This window comes from Onychostruthus taczanowskii, unplaced genomic scaffold, assembly GCF_017590055.1.
Source record: "Onychostruthus taczanowskii isolate IOZ18803 unplaced genomic scaffold, ASM1759005v1 scaffold38, whole genome shotgun sequence".
In the NCBI taxonomy this organism is placed as follows: Eukaryota; Metazoa; Chordata; class Aves; order Passeriformes; family Passeridae; genus Onychostruthus; species Onychostruthus taczanowskii.
In genome coordinates, this window is record NW_024501237.1 from 6,186,653 (window position 1) to 6,204,643 (window position 17,991).

Below are 17,991 nucleotides of genomic sequence, written 5' to 3' on the forward strand. Positions count from 1 at the left end.
CCCAGCGCTCCGCCCCCGCCGCCGGCACCGCCCCCAGGGGCGGGGAACGACCGGCCCTGCCCGGCCCGGTGTATGCCCGGCCCGCGGGGCTCCCGGCCCGGTGTATGCCCTCCGCCCGAGGCCGGACGGCTGAGGCCGTGAGTACCCGCAAAGCGCCGTGACCCGGGCGTGGAGCTCCAGGTTGTTCTCTCCTGGATGCCAGAATGGCCGCGAGACGCTGCGTGCCTGCAGCCCGCCGGTGGAATCCCCCGGGCGCCCGGGACAGGCATCTCCAGCCAGCCCCGGTGTCAACTTCGTATCAGCGCCCTCGGGCACCCGTGCTGCAGCCTGCGCGGGTATCCGCAGAGTGCTTTATTTCCTTCTGGGATGCTCATGCCCGCCTGCTCTATGTCCATTAATGGAGGCAGGTGCAGTGCTTGGCTCGTCTCTGCCCCACCGTGCCGTGTGCCCTGCCGAGTGTGGTGCCACCAGACTGTGCAGAAAAGAAACACACCTGCCTAGGAGCTCAGAGTCGAGAAAAGCGCTCTGCAAGGCCGGCTACACATGCTGAATTCCTGCAGCGCCCTATATCGGTGCTTGTGCCACTCCACCACTTTTGTATGGCTACTCTTGGCCTGGCCATGGCAACAGCTGCCTGCCTGCTAGCATTCCCATAAAGACATTCAGTCTAGATGTCACCTCAATGTCCACACACTGGCTTACTGTGCCTGCAAACTGGGCCAGCACCTCTTGTGAGGCAGTGTTGAACCCCTCCTGCCGTCATTTACATTGTCCATATGGTGACTGGCTTTACCAACCTTGACTGGTTTTGTTTCTTTTCTTTTTTTCTTTCTTTTTTATTTTATTTTTTTTTAATTACATAAACAAGATTATTATTATGTCCCTCCAAAAGTATGCTTGGTATGTTTTTAATGTAAACACCATGGTTCAGAACTGATGCTGTGGGAGGACATACATTATGACATTAGTAAAACAATTCCAGTCTTTCTGCCAGGAAGTGGGGACTTCCCAGTATTTCAGAAAAACAGCCATTTATGTGAAAGATTTTACCTGTGCACTGCTGAAGTGTCAGGGGGTAGTGTGTCGGACCCAAAAAAACTGCAAAAATATGGTGTGCTAAGAGAAGGGCTGGTCCAGCACAAGGCAAAGCAGAGACCCAAAGCCAGGCCAGACAGGCCACAGAAGCACAGTTTCTGGCATTGTGTCCCTTGGTGACATAATGTGAAAGGTTAAAGCAGCAGCCCACTGCAGGTCAGTGGTATGGCCATACGGCCAGGCCTCTCCAACACTTTGCTCTTGCTAAGTAAAATTTTGATGTATTTCTCCATAAGTGAAATACTGTGGGGTAAATTGAGTTGGAAAAATTCATCTCTCCCTTGCTCAGAATATGAGAGGGTGGGAAACAGATCCCCAGCAGGTCAGAAACCTAAACCATACAGGGTGAGCAGAGAGGACCCTGATGAATAATGAGGCATCCTTTCCACTCTCTCCTTCAATATGTTTCTCCTATTGAGTTTTCCTTTGGGAATGTTCCTCCAGCAAAGCTCTCAGAAGAAACCAGTTTCCCTTGCTTCAAGTGCAAGGTGTGCATTTAGCCTGTTGGCCCTGCAAATGGGAGGAGCTGTCTGGGGGAAAGCATAGATGTTTATTTTCTCTGTGCAGAGAGAATAAGAAGTGGTTTGTGTGGTCCCCACACCTCGGTTGCTGCAGTGTGTGGAGCAGACAGCCATGCTGTTTCCCCCAGCATGCAGGTCCCACATGTTCATCAGTAGCCTGGATTGGGGTAGACACCAACTGCCCTATGTGCACCATGTAGCAGCTGGGTCTAGCTGAAGAAGTACATGCCTTGTTACAGCCCTTTCTGGTAAATCTGGAGTTAAAAATATAGGGCTAGAATGACTAGATTTCTTTTCCCACAGAAAAAAACCTTTCTGCGGTCGAAGAGACAGAGACTATGCTTCAACACCTGCTTAAAGATCATTAGGCAGATCTTTACATCCCATCTAGGAGAAGAGTAAGAACCTCCATTTCTTCTACATCTGTGCTCCATCCCTAACCTAAGCAGTGAAGGGGAAGACAATTTGTTTAGAAAAACTGAGAGGAAAAATATATTTGTTTAGCAAATGATGTGTTGGAAAAAAGTAGCAATAATGTCAAAGAAGGAAAAGGTGAAGTACTTGATGCATATTAATGAGCAGAGGCAAGGCAAATTCAAGAAGATGAGTCAGTGTACAGCAAGCAATGAACAACTGGTGACATTGGGGTGAGGGGTGAACAGTCTTCTGGGCAGGGCCACTGGGAGAGAAAATTAAAAACAAGGATTAGGCCCCATGGGATCAGGCAGGAGTCCAGCTCCTCTCTCCCAGCCAGGTGCTCCTGCTCCTGCCATGTACCTTTTCACCCACGGAGTGCTCAGAAATACAAGAAGGGACAGCAAAAACAGTTGTATCACAGCAAAGCATTTCAAGCCTCTCCAGCTCAGAGGGAAGAGGCAAGGGGCTCCCAGAAGAGTTGTGGGTCAGGGGGCTTATGTATGAAGCAGATCATGGGAGAGTGGTTGTCCTGCATCTCAGCTGCAGCACCTTGCAGCCATGGGAGCCTAGTACCTGGTTAGACTGGTTGGATGGGAATTTTCCAAGTCAACACCTTGTTACTCAGGTTCCTTTGGGGCAAGTAACTACGCTGGCTGGAATGTAACATCACTTCTCCAAATGTTGTGACCAGGCATGGTTTCACAATGTGTGGCAGAAACTTCCATATGCTCCCAGGACAGAGGGATTAGCATGTCAGCTGACGACTCTCCTGATATTCAAATATTATCACCACTCCTGGGTGGATTTCAGTGTCTTGATGTGTGAGACCCCAGAGGTTTCTGCTGCTCTGTGTTGCCTTGTATTCCCACATGAATTTAGTGGCTCAAAGCTGCCAGTAAACAACCCAAACCTCGTCTACCGACTTAACATTATCTGCAGCGCAGGGAAGCCTCTAACAAGCAAATCCCTGCACTTTCCCCGACTGCCCCAAGTTAGGACACAGCACCTGCCCGGGCTATGCTGCCCCCTGCCCTGCGCTCCGCTTATCCGCAGCAGGCAGATCTGCCTCGTCTGCTGCTGGCTGAGCCCGGAGCTGCCTCTGCTCTGTGCCTCGACCTACGTACAAAAGGAGGAGTTTTCTGCAGGCAGACGCAAAACAGGAGCCCTGACATTCAAGGAGTTATATAAGCCCTTACACAAGCTGCATCCAGCCTCCTGCAAAGGCAGCCGGCATGGAGCTGCTGCTGTCTCCACTGAGCAGCAGTAAGCCCCTTGCATGGCGAAGAGGCGGGGTGGAGCTGCTTCATGGCTGCAGCCGCAGAAGGAAATGGAAGGAACTGGTTCCCTGTCTGCTCAGAACCTGGGGAACAGAAAGTATCTGCCTCAAAACGTGTTGGAAAGAACGGCACGTCTGCAGTTGTAACACTGAGGATCCCTATTGCCAGCAGTCTCAGAAACAGAAGTGGTTTGCAGGGTTTGGGGTTTCTTTTTAATGGATCCCTACTAATGCACAGAAGTGAGACAAGTGGAAAATGTTGATACCTTCTGGTCAGCACAGATAGCAATGTCAGGCCTTGTCAGCAACAGTTCAGTATCCTCTTAAATAATATTAATTATGAACAATATTGTAATGTGCTGCATTTGATCAATTTATAATTTTTTTGCATCCCTAAATGATTTTAAAGAGGATAACCCCAAGTCAGAAAGAAGCAGAGGAAACAGCTATACAACAGCTCAATCAGGCTGTATGATTGCTCCCCAAAGCACAAGCCTAGCTATTAATACCCTGTGCTCCCCTGACGAAACCAAGAGCTGCAAAACACTGCCTGGTGCTGCTTTGAGGCAGCGCATGGGAGCCCAGGTGTTCAGGATATGCTTAAAGCTGAAATTCCAGGTCAGAAGCTCGTTATTACACAACCTGTGCACTCTGGGATGAATCCTCCTCCAGATCTAGGCGCTAGACTCAGATGCTAGAAAAAGGGAAAGCTGCACTGAAATATGGGCTTGTATGAGTCAATAAAGAAGCTGCTTTCCTCCCCTTTAAATGAACACAGCACGAGCTCTAATACTGTCTTACTGGGTTTAACAGGGGTCAAAAGCCAGTGATACTTTGCCAAGGCATCCTGAAGTGCATACATATCTATATTTTAGTAATTTAAATCTACTGACAGCACTGAATTGTTCTTTTGTGTTTAGTTAATATGTCGTGTAATCTGCTTTCATTTGCTAGTCTGGCATAAAAACCTCTAGTCTGTGGCATTTGTGGTTGACTATTTGCTTATTAGTTGTACATTTGAACTTTATAAAATAGGCCACTTGTATGCCAGAAAAAACAAAGCAACAAAACAAGCTGACCTCATTACTTCCAAGTTATGCACCAAAGTCTGAGGAACATAATCTGGTGACCACTGTGAAAGCTCTGCCAGCAGAAACCTTTGCCCTAGGCAGCTGTCACCTTCTGTTTGGTCCAAGTGACTGAGTATTGCACAGCTACTGAGTTATTCTTTTTCCTTTATTGCTATCATAATCCCAGGGATGGTCATATTAAAAAAAACCAAAAAACAAAAACAAAAACAAAAAACCCCAAAAACAAAACAAAAAAAAACCCCAAACCAAAACAAAACAAAAACAAAAACAAAAAAAATACAAACAAAAAAACCCCACCAGGGTTCATTTGTGGTGGGTGGTGGGTGCTTGGCAAGCTGCTGCTGTTTTTGCATTAGACATGAAATTAATTCTTGAGCTTGTTGAGGCTGTCTGGGCATGCCATGAAATTGCAACACACCCTCCTTGTGCAATTGCACGTGCACTATGTGTTATATTATCCACGCAGAGTCTTTCTTGTCATACAAACCTCCTTTTGGAATGCCATAACTTGCAACTCTTCTTTTTGCAAGCAGCTGTGGGCACAGAAAAAGGTGGAGACAAGCCTGATGAGGAAACAGACTTGGCAGGGTTAAGGACTATACGTTTACAGTTCCAGCAGGGAAAGGCTAAAGGGGTAACCACTGGATTGTTTAAAGGGACAAATGGCACCACTCTGTCAAACACAGGTGGCTGCCAGAGAAAACAGAGGAGCTGGCTCCATTCTAGTCAAGTCCCACAAAATGAAGCACTTGCAGAATCAGCTGTCCCCCAACAAATTCAGTCTAAAGTATTTGGAGAAACTAGTTTACCTCTGCGTGATTTGGGCAGGACTGAAGAGCAAACCATTCTTCAAAAAGTTGCATAAGATGCTTTTTAAAAGGCCTCAGTAGATACACCACAGCTCCTTTGGGTGACCCCACACACAGTAGCTCCCCAGCACCTTCAGAGTGGTACCAACCTGGTGGAGACTCAGGGGGTGCTGGGACACCTGATCCCTCACAGGACAAGGTCAGGAGCCCTAACTCACAGCCTGCAGCAGGATGGGTAGGAGGAAGGAAGAGGAGAGTGATTGCCTCCTACACAGCTCCCATCACTCTGTCTGGCAGCACCTTCTTGTGAGGAGAATCTGGCCGAGCAAAGTGATTGTTCCCAGTGCCACTTCCCAGCGGTTTCCCTGGAGGTGGAGTCCATTTATGCTAACACATATATGGTTGGCACCAGCCTTAACACCACAACTGCTTGCAATTTACAGCCAGCTGCAAGAGATAATCCCTTATGTATGACATCAAGGCAGCCGTGTTTGTGTTTGTGCCCAAACTTCACTGCCCTCTTCAATCCCAGGTCGCTCTGGCTCTTCCTGTGTAACTGAGCAGACCATGATGCTCTCTGATGGACAGATTCTCTGGGAATGGGCTTTCCTACCACACTATGAGCAATCCCCATTTTATCATCAGGCAACACTCACGTGCTCCCCCACAGGCCAGATATGAGGCTGAGCCCTGGTCCCATCAGTGGGAATTTTGCCGTCTTAGGCTGAGGCAAAAGCTCTTTGACAGTTTCAGCAATATGTCCCAATATTAGGTCAGAGTAGCTTCCACAGGAGGTATTTACTGTTTACTGGATTTGTGGTGCATGGAGCACAGCTTGCACTTGTCTCTGCTCTCTGTCACCAGATTTGCTCCCCTCCTCTTTGCGTTGTTTTCAATAAGTTTTATATAATTTCATTTAATTGAGCTCCAGTATTACCCACTCTATTACATTTCAGTTCATGAGAAAAGTTCATCTAAGGTATGATCAGGCGTCTCACCATTGATTTTTAGCAGTTTATGAAATATCACTCTGTTTTACCAGCAATACCATCTAACTATCTTATCTCAAGGGACAGGAGGAGCATTATGGCCCACTCAGAGTGTATTTTATAAGTGGTGAGGAGCCAACAGGATGCAATTAAGCCAAGTATTACAGTCACGATCTGCAGAGGTTGCCCTGTAAAGTCTTGGTTTGCTGCCACTTTGCTGTGGTAGTCTTCAGACTGAAGTACATCTTGTACTTTACAATGGTGTTCCTACGTATTCACTTAGGCGCATTCCCTGAAAGTTACCTTCTAGTGGTATAGCCATAAAAATACCCTAGAAATTACCAGCTGGTTATACATCTCTTCCATTTTTCTCCAAACCCTTTAGACTGGAACTGTGTTACACGAGATCCTGAGGTTTTTACTAGGGGGATACTTGTTGAGAGAAGCATCTTCCCCGTAATTGAAGAGTCAAGACAAAGTGAGCTTCAAAAGACAGAGACTTATGGCCTATTCTCTTTTTTTTCTCTGCATTTCCAGGTTTGTGGTTGAAAGCCTCTTAATAAATCCTCACCAGTGACTTTTGGATATATGCCACAGCACCCCCATTCCTGATCTCACTTTTCTTCTCCCTAAGTCACCAGCATATGCAGATGCAGCTCCCAGGAAGTTCTTCTTATTCCTCTTTTTCTTACCCAAAAATGCCAGATTTATTGGGAAAGCACTTGATCCTGGAAAGCTTCTTCTAGAGACTTGCTTTTTGTGCTAAATGGGCAAAGGCATCCGGGCTCCACCTGTGGGCCTATCCCCCAAGCCCCCCAGCTGGCTGCCTGACTTATTCACAATGAAGGATGGGTCTGTAACACCAGGAGGAGTGGGTACTAGTTGCTCAAAAGAGGAATCAGTTCTGCCTTTTAACATTTTTAACTCTTTTGGGGGCTGTGACCAAACTGGCTGGTCTTCAGTCAGCTACTGCCAGAAGAGCAGGACCCAAAATGGGAATGGAAAGCAACCATAGCAAGTGGCTTTCTACTGCTTCTATTGTGCCAGACAAATGTCTGCTTACCTAAAGCCTGCAGTGTAAAGCCAAAACAAGAGAAAGTCCAGAACCATATCTTCAGGCTCACTCACTCTTTGATCTAGGTAAATTTTTTTCATTTTTCTTTTTTTTTTTTCAGTAATTGCAAACTAAAGAAATTCTCTGTTTGCCAGCACAAGAAGACTCAGTTTTAGCCAGCTGCTGTACCAGCACCGTGCTTTGAGGGAGGGAGGGAGGGAAGTAACTCTTTCCAGCTGCTCACTGTACTGCCAGGCTGTTCTGCCCCAGGAAGTCCCAAAGGCAGGAATTCTACACACCAAAAGCACCAGCGGAAGCTCCAACCCTGACCTATCCTGGGAGATGCTCTTGCCCATTCCATTACTGCACAACAGCCTCCACTGGCATGGGGCAGGCTGACGCACACTCTCTTTTCAGACTGCGCAGATAAATTTGTGCCTTGCTGTGGTTTCCAGCGGCCGGCGGGCGCTCCTCGCTAGGTGGAGCTGCCGGAGCGAGCACGGCAGCGCCGGGAACCAGCCCTGCTCCCCGAGATCCCAGCGTTCCTGACTCCGCCGACATCCCTCGGCTCCTTTCGGTTACACTGAGGCAGAAACGGAGAAAGCAAGATCTTCTCTTAAACAAAGTCGTGGTACGAAGTACACCGCCATCAGTGGTTTTCTCCATCCTTTGGGATGAATCTGCTAATCAATGTGGCCCTGACAGCCTTTGATGTGATGGAAAATGCTGAAATATGATTTTCTAAAAATCATAAAATTATGCACATAATGATAGCCATCGCCACTGCTTTGCCCCTCCTACCCCCATTTAGATCATCAGTTTAATGATTTTCCGTTCCCTGACACTGGACCACCCTGTGTCAACAATTCCTAAGTAAAGCTCTCACTGCTGATTTCCATGGTGGGGCTACTTAAAGATCAATAGCAGCAATGGCCTAGTATACATATATTTGTCTCACAGAGTGAAAGAAACTGCATAAAAGCTCCAGCTTTGCCAATTAGATTTACATACATTTTTGCTGCTAACGTGGAACCGAAGTAAAGCCAGACATTAGTTTTAGCCATAGAGTATATGTGGTTATCCACATCAAGAAATCCCTCACGTGGATGCGGGAGCAGTGCCTGGATCCATATCCAACAGTTGTGGGGACACTCACTGCCCTGCAAGTGCTTGGGAGGTTCAGCTGGTCAGCCAGGGCTGGGGAATGACAGGTGAACTTCTGTTGGATTTAAACTGATGTCTTTATCCACATCTCATATGTACACATACTGCAAAATGGGAAGTTTCTGTGCAGAAATATTCAGTGGAAGGGAAAAGGAAGGAAACTTTGGAAGAGTGGCACCTTCACAGCCCTTAGGCAAAGATGAATGAAGGAAATGGAGCGCCAGTGTTTCTTGCTGTTGCACACCTGCTGTTTCACACCTGGCCTATGGCAGGTACACTATGGCATCACTGTTAACAGCAGGTTTCCAAAAGAGTTTCCTTGCCTGGGGCTGATCAGCTACATGCATCCAGTCCCCACAGAATTCCCAACTGGAAATTAAGGAGGTCCCTCACCAGCCATCACACCACAGACTGCGATGTGCAGAGGCAGCAGCAGTCCCATTGCTGCAGCTCCCAGATGGAGAGAAGGGCCATCCCTGCCACAAGGACTTCATCCTTTAGCAAGTTAGAGGGAAATACCTTGTCTGAATGTCAGGTCACATCACAGGCACATCTGTGCTGGCTGCAGTGTTTAGTAGCACACACGGGAATACACAAATATGGGAATGTTGAGAAATTTGTTGTGCACTAATCAGGATAGATGGAGGGCTGGTAATCAGTAATGTCACAGGGCTGTTGCTAGCAGGGCTTTGGGGCCAGGATGCCAGCAGTGGGGTGGGTGCACCTGCAGCACACCCCTGTGGCCATGTTAAATCGATATGTGTTGTTTCTACAGTGCAGTGTAACAGTGGAGGTGGTGACAGGTTCTGGAGGAGGAAGCTGGGCAAACTTCAGGTAAGGCTTGTACTGCCCACAGGGGAGCGTGCAGCGTGGGCAGAGCCTGAGCAGGGCATGGGCCTGGGGTGGGAATGGGGCTCGGAGCAGGACTGCGCCAGGAGCGGTCTCCGGTGAACCTGTGGCTTCTGAATAGACGCTCTGCACTCGTAATCCTCTCCTCCTAGCTTCCCCCAGCAGGGGTCAGGCTGAACCAACGATCACAAATCAAAAGTAAAAGTAACTATTCCGCTTCAGCAACAAATATTCTCAATGTTCCAGAAACGAGAAAAATATTTTGCCTTCCTGAGGATACAGAAAATGCTTGAGCATTTCACTTAAGAAAAGTAAAAGAAATATTGAAGTGGTAACAGAGGTGAGTGCTGGCAGCAGCCTGCAACACCCTCCTCTTTACAGCTGTTTTAAAAAGGCAATGACCGTGTCCTGTTCCCACTCAGTCGCAGCCTCCGCTCCCAGTAACTCTGGATACGCTTCAGTGTAAATGCAAAGAGAAATTCGGACAGAATGCGCGGACCACAGCGTTAGCGGGGCAAAGTGACGGGAGCGTTTCTTCAGAAGTGACTGGAAGCCCCTGGGGAAAGCAGAGCTCGCAGCATCCGCCACCGGCTGGAGAGGGAAAGCTGCTCCCGCACAAACCATTCCTGCGCGGTCAGAACAAGTAAGTAATCCAGAGCGGTGCCAGTCCTAGGGCGACTCCAGCACACCCCCAGAGAGAGCTGGCAACGTTTCATGGTCCTTGGCACTCTGAAGAGTAACCCAGGGAGTCCGCAGTGGGATCTCCGCGAAGTAACGCCTCTCTCCTAAGCTGTCACCAGAGGTCTGCGGGCAGACACTCTGGAACAAGAATGCTAAAAAGCAGGTGAGATGTACCCAAAGGCCCGTCTCCTGAAATTTTTTTCTGGCGAGCTTTGTCTCAGTTCATCGCCAGCAAGAGGACACAGGATGGCATTTCATGCGTGGAATTTTAATGATAAATTTATTATATTTTAGTGTATTATTGGCGTCCGATGTTGTAGTCTTACAAGAAATTTCCGTTTCCACATCTCCATTAAATGTCTGATTCATTTTCTTGGCTCGTGGTAATGCCTCAGGCTACATCACTGAAGAATCAGTGATCTGCATTAGATAAATATAAGACCAAGTCTGATTAACCTATTAACTATTTTTAATTAACTTTTACTGTTCTTCAAATATTCCGTGTTTTTGAGGAAGCAGAAAGAGGATGAGAGCAGGCTGGTGCTGTAAAGATGTATAGAGCTAGCATATGGACCGAGATTATTCATCATCATTGGCAGCAGCTCTGCTGTAGGGAATCTTGCAGCAACATCACAATTTTCCTGCTAGAGTGAATGTCATAATGGACACATTTGCGGGGTGACTTATGGCCGAGATAGAAAAAAAAAATTTCAATCTTTATAGCGTTTTTATGCTCTGTCTTCCTTTTTGGTAATCAGATCTTGATTAAGAGTTCGAATTAGCACCTAGAAGAACATTATGCTTTCCTGGCTCAGCTCCTTCCCACGATGTAGGGCAGGCAACAAATGATTCAGTGGCTTTACAGTGCTGCTACAACAAAAAGGTGTCTATATACCTATCCACCACTTTAGGAAAATAACCGGCTGCTTGCTTGCAAGGAGGAACATATGGTAGTGGCAAAATATTTTATTTGCTAAATAAAGTGACTGCTTCATTTAGTTCAGACAGTCTCCTCTCATAGCCACGATGACTTATTAGGGGAAAAGCTGGGCAAGGTGGGGTTCACTGTCTGCTGCTGGGCGCTGGAGCAGCTCTGTGGGGCAGAGCAGCCCTTCCCTCGAGGGCAGCACTCGCACAGCCGGACCCCGCGGGCGGCACGATGCTGCAGTGCGGTCCTGTCTCGTCAGCTTGAAGAACATCTGGCCCTGCAATACCAAAGCACGTTCGACCTTTTAATTTTAGGTGTCCTTATGGTTTGGTTGGGTTTGTTGTTTTTTTTTTTTTCCCTTTCAGATACGCTGGGACCATTCCGGTCGAAGTGAATTTTGGAGGCTTAGCTGCTCCAGCACTCGTATTTCCTATGACTCGAACGAGCAGTGCAGCTTTTTAGCTTTTTTTTTTCCTTCTTCTTTTTTCCCCCTTTTATTATTTTTTTTTTTTTTTCTGACAACGCTTCTTCTGCGTACCTGTGAATTCATTCACACGTCTTTACTTCCTCGCAGGGAGGCTGGGCTCTTCATCGCACTTCAGCCCCTCCCTGCCCCCAGCCCCCGCCCCTCGCAGCCCGGGACCCCACTGTCCCCGCTACCCTGCTGTCCGGGGGCTCTGCAGGCTACTTCCCCGAGGCCCTGATGGGATTCCGAGGGAGCTGCCCTCCTCTCCCGGCTTTGCATCTTCCGGCTTGCCGCTCGGCCCCGCTCTCCGCTGCACCGGCCGCCGGCCGGCCGCTCGCTCCTCCTCTCCGCCCTCACCCCGCTCTCGCCCTGGCGGCTGCTCTCTCTTTCATTATTAGACTTAGTCGTTGCTCCATCTGAAGCGGCGAAGCGACGATGAGACCCCGTGAAACTGGTGAAATGCAGCCGGGTATTGGTGAGCAGCCCCGGCTGCAGCGGGTCCCGTCAGTTACCCCATCTGCTCAAGAAGTACTTCGGCTGAGGCGTTTCCACACTGCGGCTTGCTCACCCTGTCAGGGAAGTTTGTTGCTGGGGTGGGTTTCACCCCCACCGCTGCCTGGGGTGCTCACGGTGTCCCCGTGAGCGACGCAGCTCAGCCCAGGCTGCCTCCTGAATTACTTTGCCTCACTACTTTAGCTTAGGGACTGACTGCTCTAGCTTAGGGAAAACAGAAGCTGAGTATGGAAAAGGAACCAAATATTAATGTTTTCGAATACTTCGGTTGTTAAAGACGGAGAGGAGGTAATTCTGGTGTCTGCTTTTGAATCCGTTTCTCATGCAGGGGCAGCCCTTTGGGCGCCATCCCACCTGCGATGCTATCTTTAGGGAAGCAGTTGCACGAGGAGACCCCCAAATAAACACTCGTTTTTTCAATATGCCATCAGCTTCTTACAGTAGAAAGGGAGGAAAAGCTCTTGTGCTGGAGGGATCGTTTTGTTTTACTTCCGCTAGAAAACAAGCCGAGAGGTGCCGGGCGGCGAACTCCCGGCCGGGCCGGGAAAGCGGCGCGGAGCGAGGGGAAAGGGCCGGTACCGCCGGTACCCGCCGGGCCGAGGGCGGTACCGTAGCTCGGGCCGGCCCGGCAGGACGGCGCTGGGGGCTCAGGGCACGCTTCCCCGCCAGCGCAGACCCGCGGCCGAAGTTGCCGCCGCTGCCGGTGCCCGGCCCTGGCAGAGTTCCCTCGGGGCGCTGCGAGGAGGGAGGCAGCGGGTCCGGGCCGGGGGAGAGCCCCTGCCCCCGCACCGTCTAGTCTGCAGGAGGGAGGAAAAGAGGCTCCCTTGGGTGCTGGACACGCAGCGGGGCCGCTCCGCGCCTTCCTCAGCACTTACAAAAGCAGTTTAGCATTTCTATCCCCCCTAATTCAAATGCAAATCGGTCTCTTTGAGAGGCGGCTCCCCCCTCTCCGGAGCTGAGCTTGGGCACGGCCGGGGCTGCGGGGCCGGCCGTGCGGGGCTGTCGCGGCCGAGCGCTCGCTGGCTCCTCTGCAACCAGCAGGAAAACACTTTTTTTGTTTTTTCTTTTAGAATATTTGCGAAGTGACAAGAGGACAAAGAAAAAAAAAATCAGACTGGGAGATTTAACTTAAGCTTCCCGGAGGTGCCCTTTTTGTGGTTGTGCCAAAGTAAAGGCGAGGCAATATCCTGCGTGCCCTTTCTACAAATGTATTCAGCAAATTTATAATTTAAACTAAAACAATTCAGAACAACAAGGGATTATTTAGAAATAAAAGGGAACATCGTTGCAGGTAGAGCACCAACCTCCTCTTTAGCTAAGATTCGTAATTAAAATAAAATTAATTTTCACATCATCCCGTTTTTCCACGCTCGAGGTAAATAGCGCTCCCCACAGGTACAACACACGGGCACAGACAGCACAGGGTAAAAATTGTTCAGGGTGATTTTGCATCACTCTTTCGTAGAATGCTCTTTAGGGGACAAATAGGAATTTTTTTTTCCCCTTGCAGCCTTAGGCTACGGGAATTGCCGTGAGCAGCCGGGGGCACTGGGCACAAGTGTCCAGGGACGGGGACCTCGGGTGTACAGCACCGGGCAGTGCCCGGGCAGGAGGGGCCAGACCCGGCGGCACCAACACCCGGTTCCAGCGGGGACAGAGAGCATCCACACGGTCCAGAGGCGTGCGGGAAGGGTCCGCACCATCCGCATCCCAGGGAAACGCCGGGGTAGGCCCGGCCCGACCGGGACTCGTGCAGCTCTGCTCTCTGGAGTCGCTCCCAAGGCACAGAGACAGAAAGACAGCGAGAGAGAGAGAGAGAAAGAAAGGAAGAAAGGAAGAAAGGAAGAAAGGAAGAAAGGAAGAAAGAAAGAAAGAAAGAAAGAAAGATGCAGACAGATAAAATGATGGGGGAAACGGAGAAATTAAATGAGAGAGGGGAAATAAAAAGAGAAGGAGAGAGAAAATTAAAAAGGAAGTGAAACGAGAAAGTAAAGGAAAAAGAAATAAAATGTAGAAAAATAAATTGCAATTTAAAAAATAAAAAAGGTAGAGAAAGGAAAAAACAAAGGAAAAAGGAAGCAAGAAAGAAAAGGAAAAAATAAGAGAAAAAAGACAAAAAAGGAAAGCGAAAGGGAGAAAAATAGGGAGAAGAAAGAGGAGAGGAAAAAGGGTAAACAAAAGCGAAAAGTAAAAGGAAACGAAAAGGGAAAGGAAAGAGAGGAAAATGAGAGGAAAAGGGAAAAGATAAAGAAGAGGAAAGAGGGAAAAGAAAAAAGGAAAGGAAAAAGAGGAAAAAGGAGAGGGGAAAGGAGAAGAGGGGGAAATAAAAGAAAAGCCGGGAGAGGGGAGCCTGGCGAGTCCGAAGTTGGTGGCGGAGCGGGCGCGGCGCGGGTGGGCAGGGCCGGCTGCCGCCCCGCCCCCGNNNGCCGCCGCCGCCGCCGCGCCCGCTGTCGGCCGTGCCCCCGCTAAAGGAGGCAGGGAGCGGGGCGGCGCGGCAGTGCGCCCCGAGCCGCGCCCGCAGCCCCGACAGCAGGCGGCAGGAACCGCGCCGGGAGGGATGCGGGGCGCCGGGAAGGAGGCAGGGACCGCCAACGCAGCCCCCGCGCCGCTGTGAGCCCCCGGCCGCTGGCGGGCAGCGGGAGCGGCGGTCTGTCAGTGCAGGCGCACGGCCGCTGCGCAGACACTCGCGTACAGCCGCCCTCCGACAGCACCGCCGCTTTCCGTCCCGGGAGCGTCCGCCGAGGCGCAGCCCCGATGCCCGGCGGGACGGCGGGGCCGCCGCTCGGGCGTGTAGCTCCCCGCTAGAGGCGGCGGCCCCCGCGGGCTGGATGCGCGTCGCCGGTGCGGGCGGCACCCCCGNCCGTCCGGGCCCCCCGCCCCGGGCCGGCGGCGGCGGCGGCACGGGGATGCTGGCGCTGGGGCAGATGGACGGCGCGCCCCGGCAGGGCGCCTTCCTGCTGGGCAGCCCGCCGCTGGCCGCCCTGCACAGCATGGCCGAGATGAAGGCGCCGCTGTACCCCGCGTACCCCCTTCCCGCCGGGCCAGCCTCCTCCTCCTCCGCCTCCGCCTCGCCCGCCTCCGCCTCGCCCTCGCCGCCCCTCGGCTCCCCCGGCCTCAAGGCGCCCGCCGCCTCCGCCGCCGCCGCGGGCGGGCTCTCGGCGCTGGGCACGGCCCCGCCGCAGCTCTCGGCCGCCACCCCGCACGGCATCAACGACATCCTCAGCCGGCCCTCCATGCCCCTGCCGGGCGCCGCGCTCGCCTCGGCCTCGCCCTCCGCTTCCTCGGCGGCGCCCGCAGGGCTGCTGGCCGGGCTGCCCCGCTTCGGCAGCCTCAGCCCCCCGCCGCCGCCGCCGCCCGCCCTCTACTTCAGCCCTGGGGCCGCCGCCGCCGCTGCCGCCGTGGCCGCCGGGCGCTACCCCAAGCCGCTGGCCGAGCTGCCCGGCCGGACGCCTATCTTCTGGCCGGGGATGATGCAGAGCCCGCCGTGGAGGGACGCCCGCCTCGCCTGCGCCCCCCGTGAGTACCCAGCGTCGCGGGGCAGCAGGGGGAAGAGCGCGGGGAGCCCCGGTGGGAGTCCGCTCCTGGTGCTAGGGAATCCCCGCGCCCCGGCATCGCTGTAAAACCCTTCCACCCCTCCACCTAGGGCCCGGCCGTAGCCGAGGGGGCTGGCTTTGCCTCGATTTCTTTTATTTTCGTTCTTAAATTCGTTTTGCCTTCTCTGTTCCCTCGGTCAGCGCAAAACTCTGTAATATGTCGCCGATTATCGCCGGCGAAAAGCGAAGCCCTCCGAGGGGAAATTGGCAGCGCTGCCGCCGGGGCTGCTGGGGACTCTCGGGGTCGGGGTTGGCTTTAGGGGCGCGCAGAAACTTTCCCCGAGCAGGACTTTCTGCTACCACCCGCTGCTACCACAGGGCACGGCTCTTAAAGAAAAAACTATCATTTGCCTGCTCAGATTTTTGTTCCTTAAAGGAAAAATAATCAGGGAGAGCCGAAAGGCCAGAGCCGTCGCCTGGCTTAGGCAGTAGTTTTCTTACACACGCACCCCCCGCGTAGAGACCCCTCCGTCCCCTGGGGCCGCTTGAGGGTGAAGCGCTTTCCCAAATCCGTAGATTAACTTGTCTGTCCCTGCCTTCCCTTTCTCTCCCCCCTCCCTTCGCCAGATCAAGGCTCAATTTTGCTGGATAAGGACGGAAAGAGAAAACATACAAGACCCACTTTTTCTGGCCAGCAGATTTTCGCTCTGGAAAAGACTTTTGAACAGACGAAATACCTGGCGGGCCCGGAGCGAGCCCGGCTGGCCTATTCCCTGGGGATGACGGAGAGCCAAGTAAAGGTGAGAGCAACAGCTCACGCACCGAGTGGTGCAGGGCTGGAGGAGCGGGGAACAAAAGGGCCCCACTGCGGAAACGGGGTCCCGTCTGAACCAGCCGGAGATGCTGCGGGCTGGCGTGGCCGAGCCCGCGGGCACACGGCGAGGGCTTCCCCAGCAACCACCGGCATTTCTCCGCTTATTGCCTTACTGCGGGGCCGAGAAGGTTGTTTTAAAGCATTTTTAAAACCAATCAAATTGAACCAAACAAACCCAAGCAAGACTGAGAAGCCCTGAACACCACGGAGGTGGCCAGCGTTCTGGGAAAGCCGGGGAAAGGGTGATGTTAGGGCGTCTCACTGCCGCACGCGCACTCTTACGTTTAGGTTAAAAACTCTGTGCTTTGGGCAAAGTGGAAGTGTGAGGGGTTGGGAGAGCGGGCTGAGCTTCCCGAGAATATGCAGAGGCGTTTGCTTGGCGGACTGGGCCAGAGGGGCCCCTCGGCGATGCTCGCGCTTTCAGTCTGATCTGCAGAACCTCCTTTGTCACAGCAAATACGTCCCGATGGCTGCGAATAAATTATTGCAGCTTCCGCAATATAAATGCCCCCCTCGTCTGGCAGCGCCCTGTCGGAGACTAAATACATCTGGCCGGGGAGGGGGACTGGGAAAGGAATCAGCCCCAAATGTGTGTTTGCCCGCCCCAGGCAGGATGGCAGGGAGCGGCCCGGGCCCGACGCGGGCCTCGGGGCATTGGGGGAGGCTGCGACCCCCGCGGGGTGCGCCCCGTGCCGGGCCGGGTGCCGGCGGCTGCCGGGGGCGCGGTGCCTCGGGGATCGGCCGCTTTCGTTGTGGGGAAATTGCCTGGAGGGCGGCGAAGCGGAAATCGCTGCCGCGGGCCGGGGATGGGACTGACAGGGCAGCGGGGTGGGAGCGGCCCGGTCCGGCCGCCGCAGGTGGCCGTGCCGGTGATGGTGACGGTGGCGGCGGGGGCAGGTCTGGTTCCAGAACCGACGGACCAAGTGGCGGAAGAAGCACGCGGCGGAGATGGCGACGGCAAAGAAGAAGCAGGACTCGGAGACGGAGCGGCTGAAGGGCACCTCGGAGAACGAGGAGGAGGATGATGACTACAACAAGCCCCTGGACCCCAATTCGGACGATGAGAAGATAACGCAGCTCCTGAAGAAACACAAGCCGGGGGGCGGCGGGCTGTTGCTGCATCCCCCGGAGGGGGAGGCCTCCGTCTAGCCTGCTTCGCCAGCCGCCGCTTTCGGAGATGTACAGATCTATTTTTCTAGACTCTACGCGCCCGGGAGGAGGAGGAGGAGACGCCGGAGGGAGAGTAGAGAGGACTGCGGGCAGCGGACCCCGGCGGGCCCGCCCGGTCCCCCGCGCCTCGTGTTGTTGTAGGGTGGCGGGCGGAGGGGAGCGGCGGGGCTGGCCCGACCCCGGCCCCGCTCCCGGCCGTGCGGCGGCCGCGTCTTTGCTGGCTCTTTGTAAATAAACCGTGAGTCACCGCGACCATAGGCGTTCCTTACTGTGAATATTTAAAATGTAATATACGTTTTGGTTGTTTTTTTTTTTTTTTGGTACAGCGGGGGCCGAGGGCGCAGCCGTCCTGCCCGCCCCGCGCTCCCCGGCAGCACCAGGGGCACCGCGGGAGCCCCCGAGACGGCGGCAGCGGGGCCGCCGAGGAAAAGCCGTCGTGGCCGCCACAGGTCCTTCCCTCGGGCCGAAACTGCAGCGGCCCCGCGTGCTATTTATTAGTATTTTTGAAACACTTTCTGTTGCGGTCGTCGTGCAAGGGAGGGGGGGGGCGGGGGGAGAGGG

At 52.8% G+C, this 17,991-nt stretch overlaps 1 protein-coding gene across 1 annotated transcript; it reads left to right on the plus strand.

The window, feature by feature from the left end:
• Positions 1-14,759: 14,759 nt before the first annotated feature.
• On the plus strand, positions 14,760-17,409 carry NKX6-1 (NK6 homeobox 1). The gene is made up of 3 exons (XM_041411889.1): positions 14,760-15,369; positions 16,014-16,186; positions 17,158-17,409. Exons 1-3 carry the CDS (start codon positions 14,760-14,762, stop codon positions 17,407-17,409), a joined length of 1,035 nt encoding a protein of 344 aa, XP_041267823.1.
• Positions 17,410-17,991: the final 582 nt, after the last annotated feature.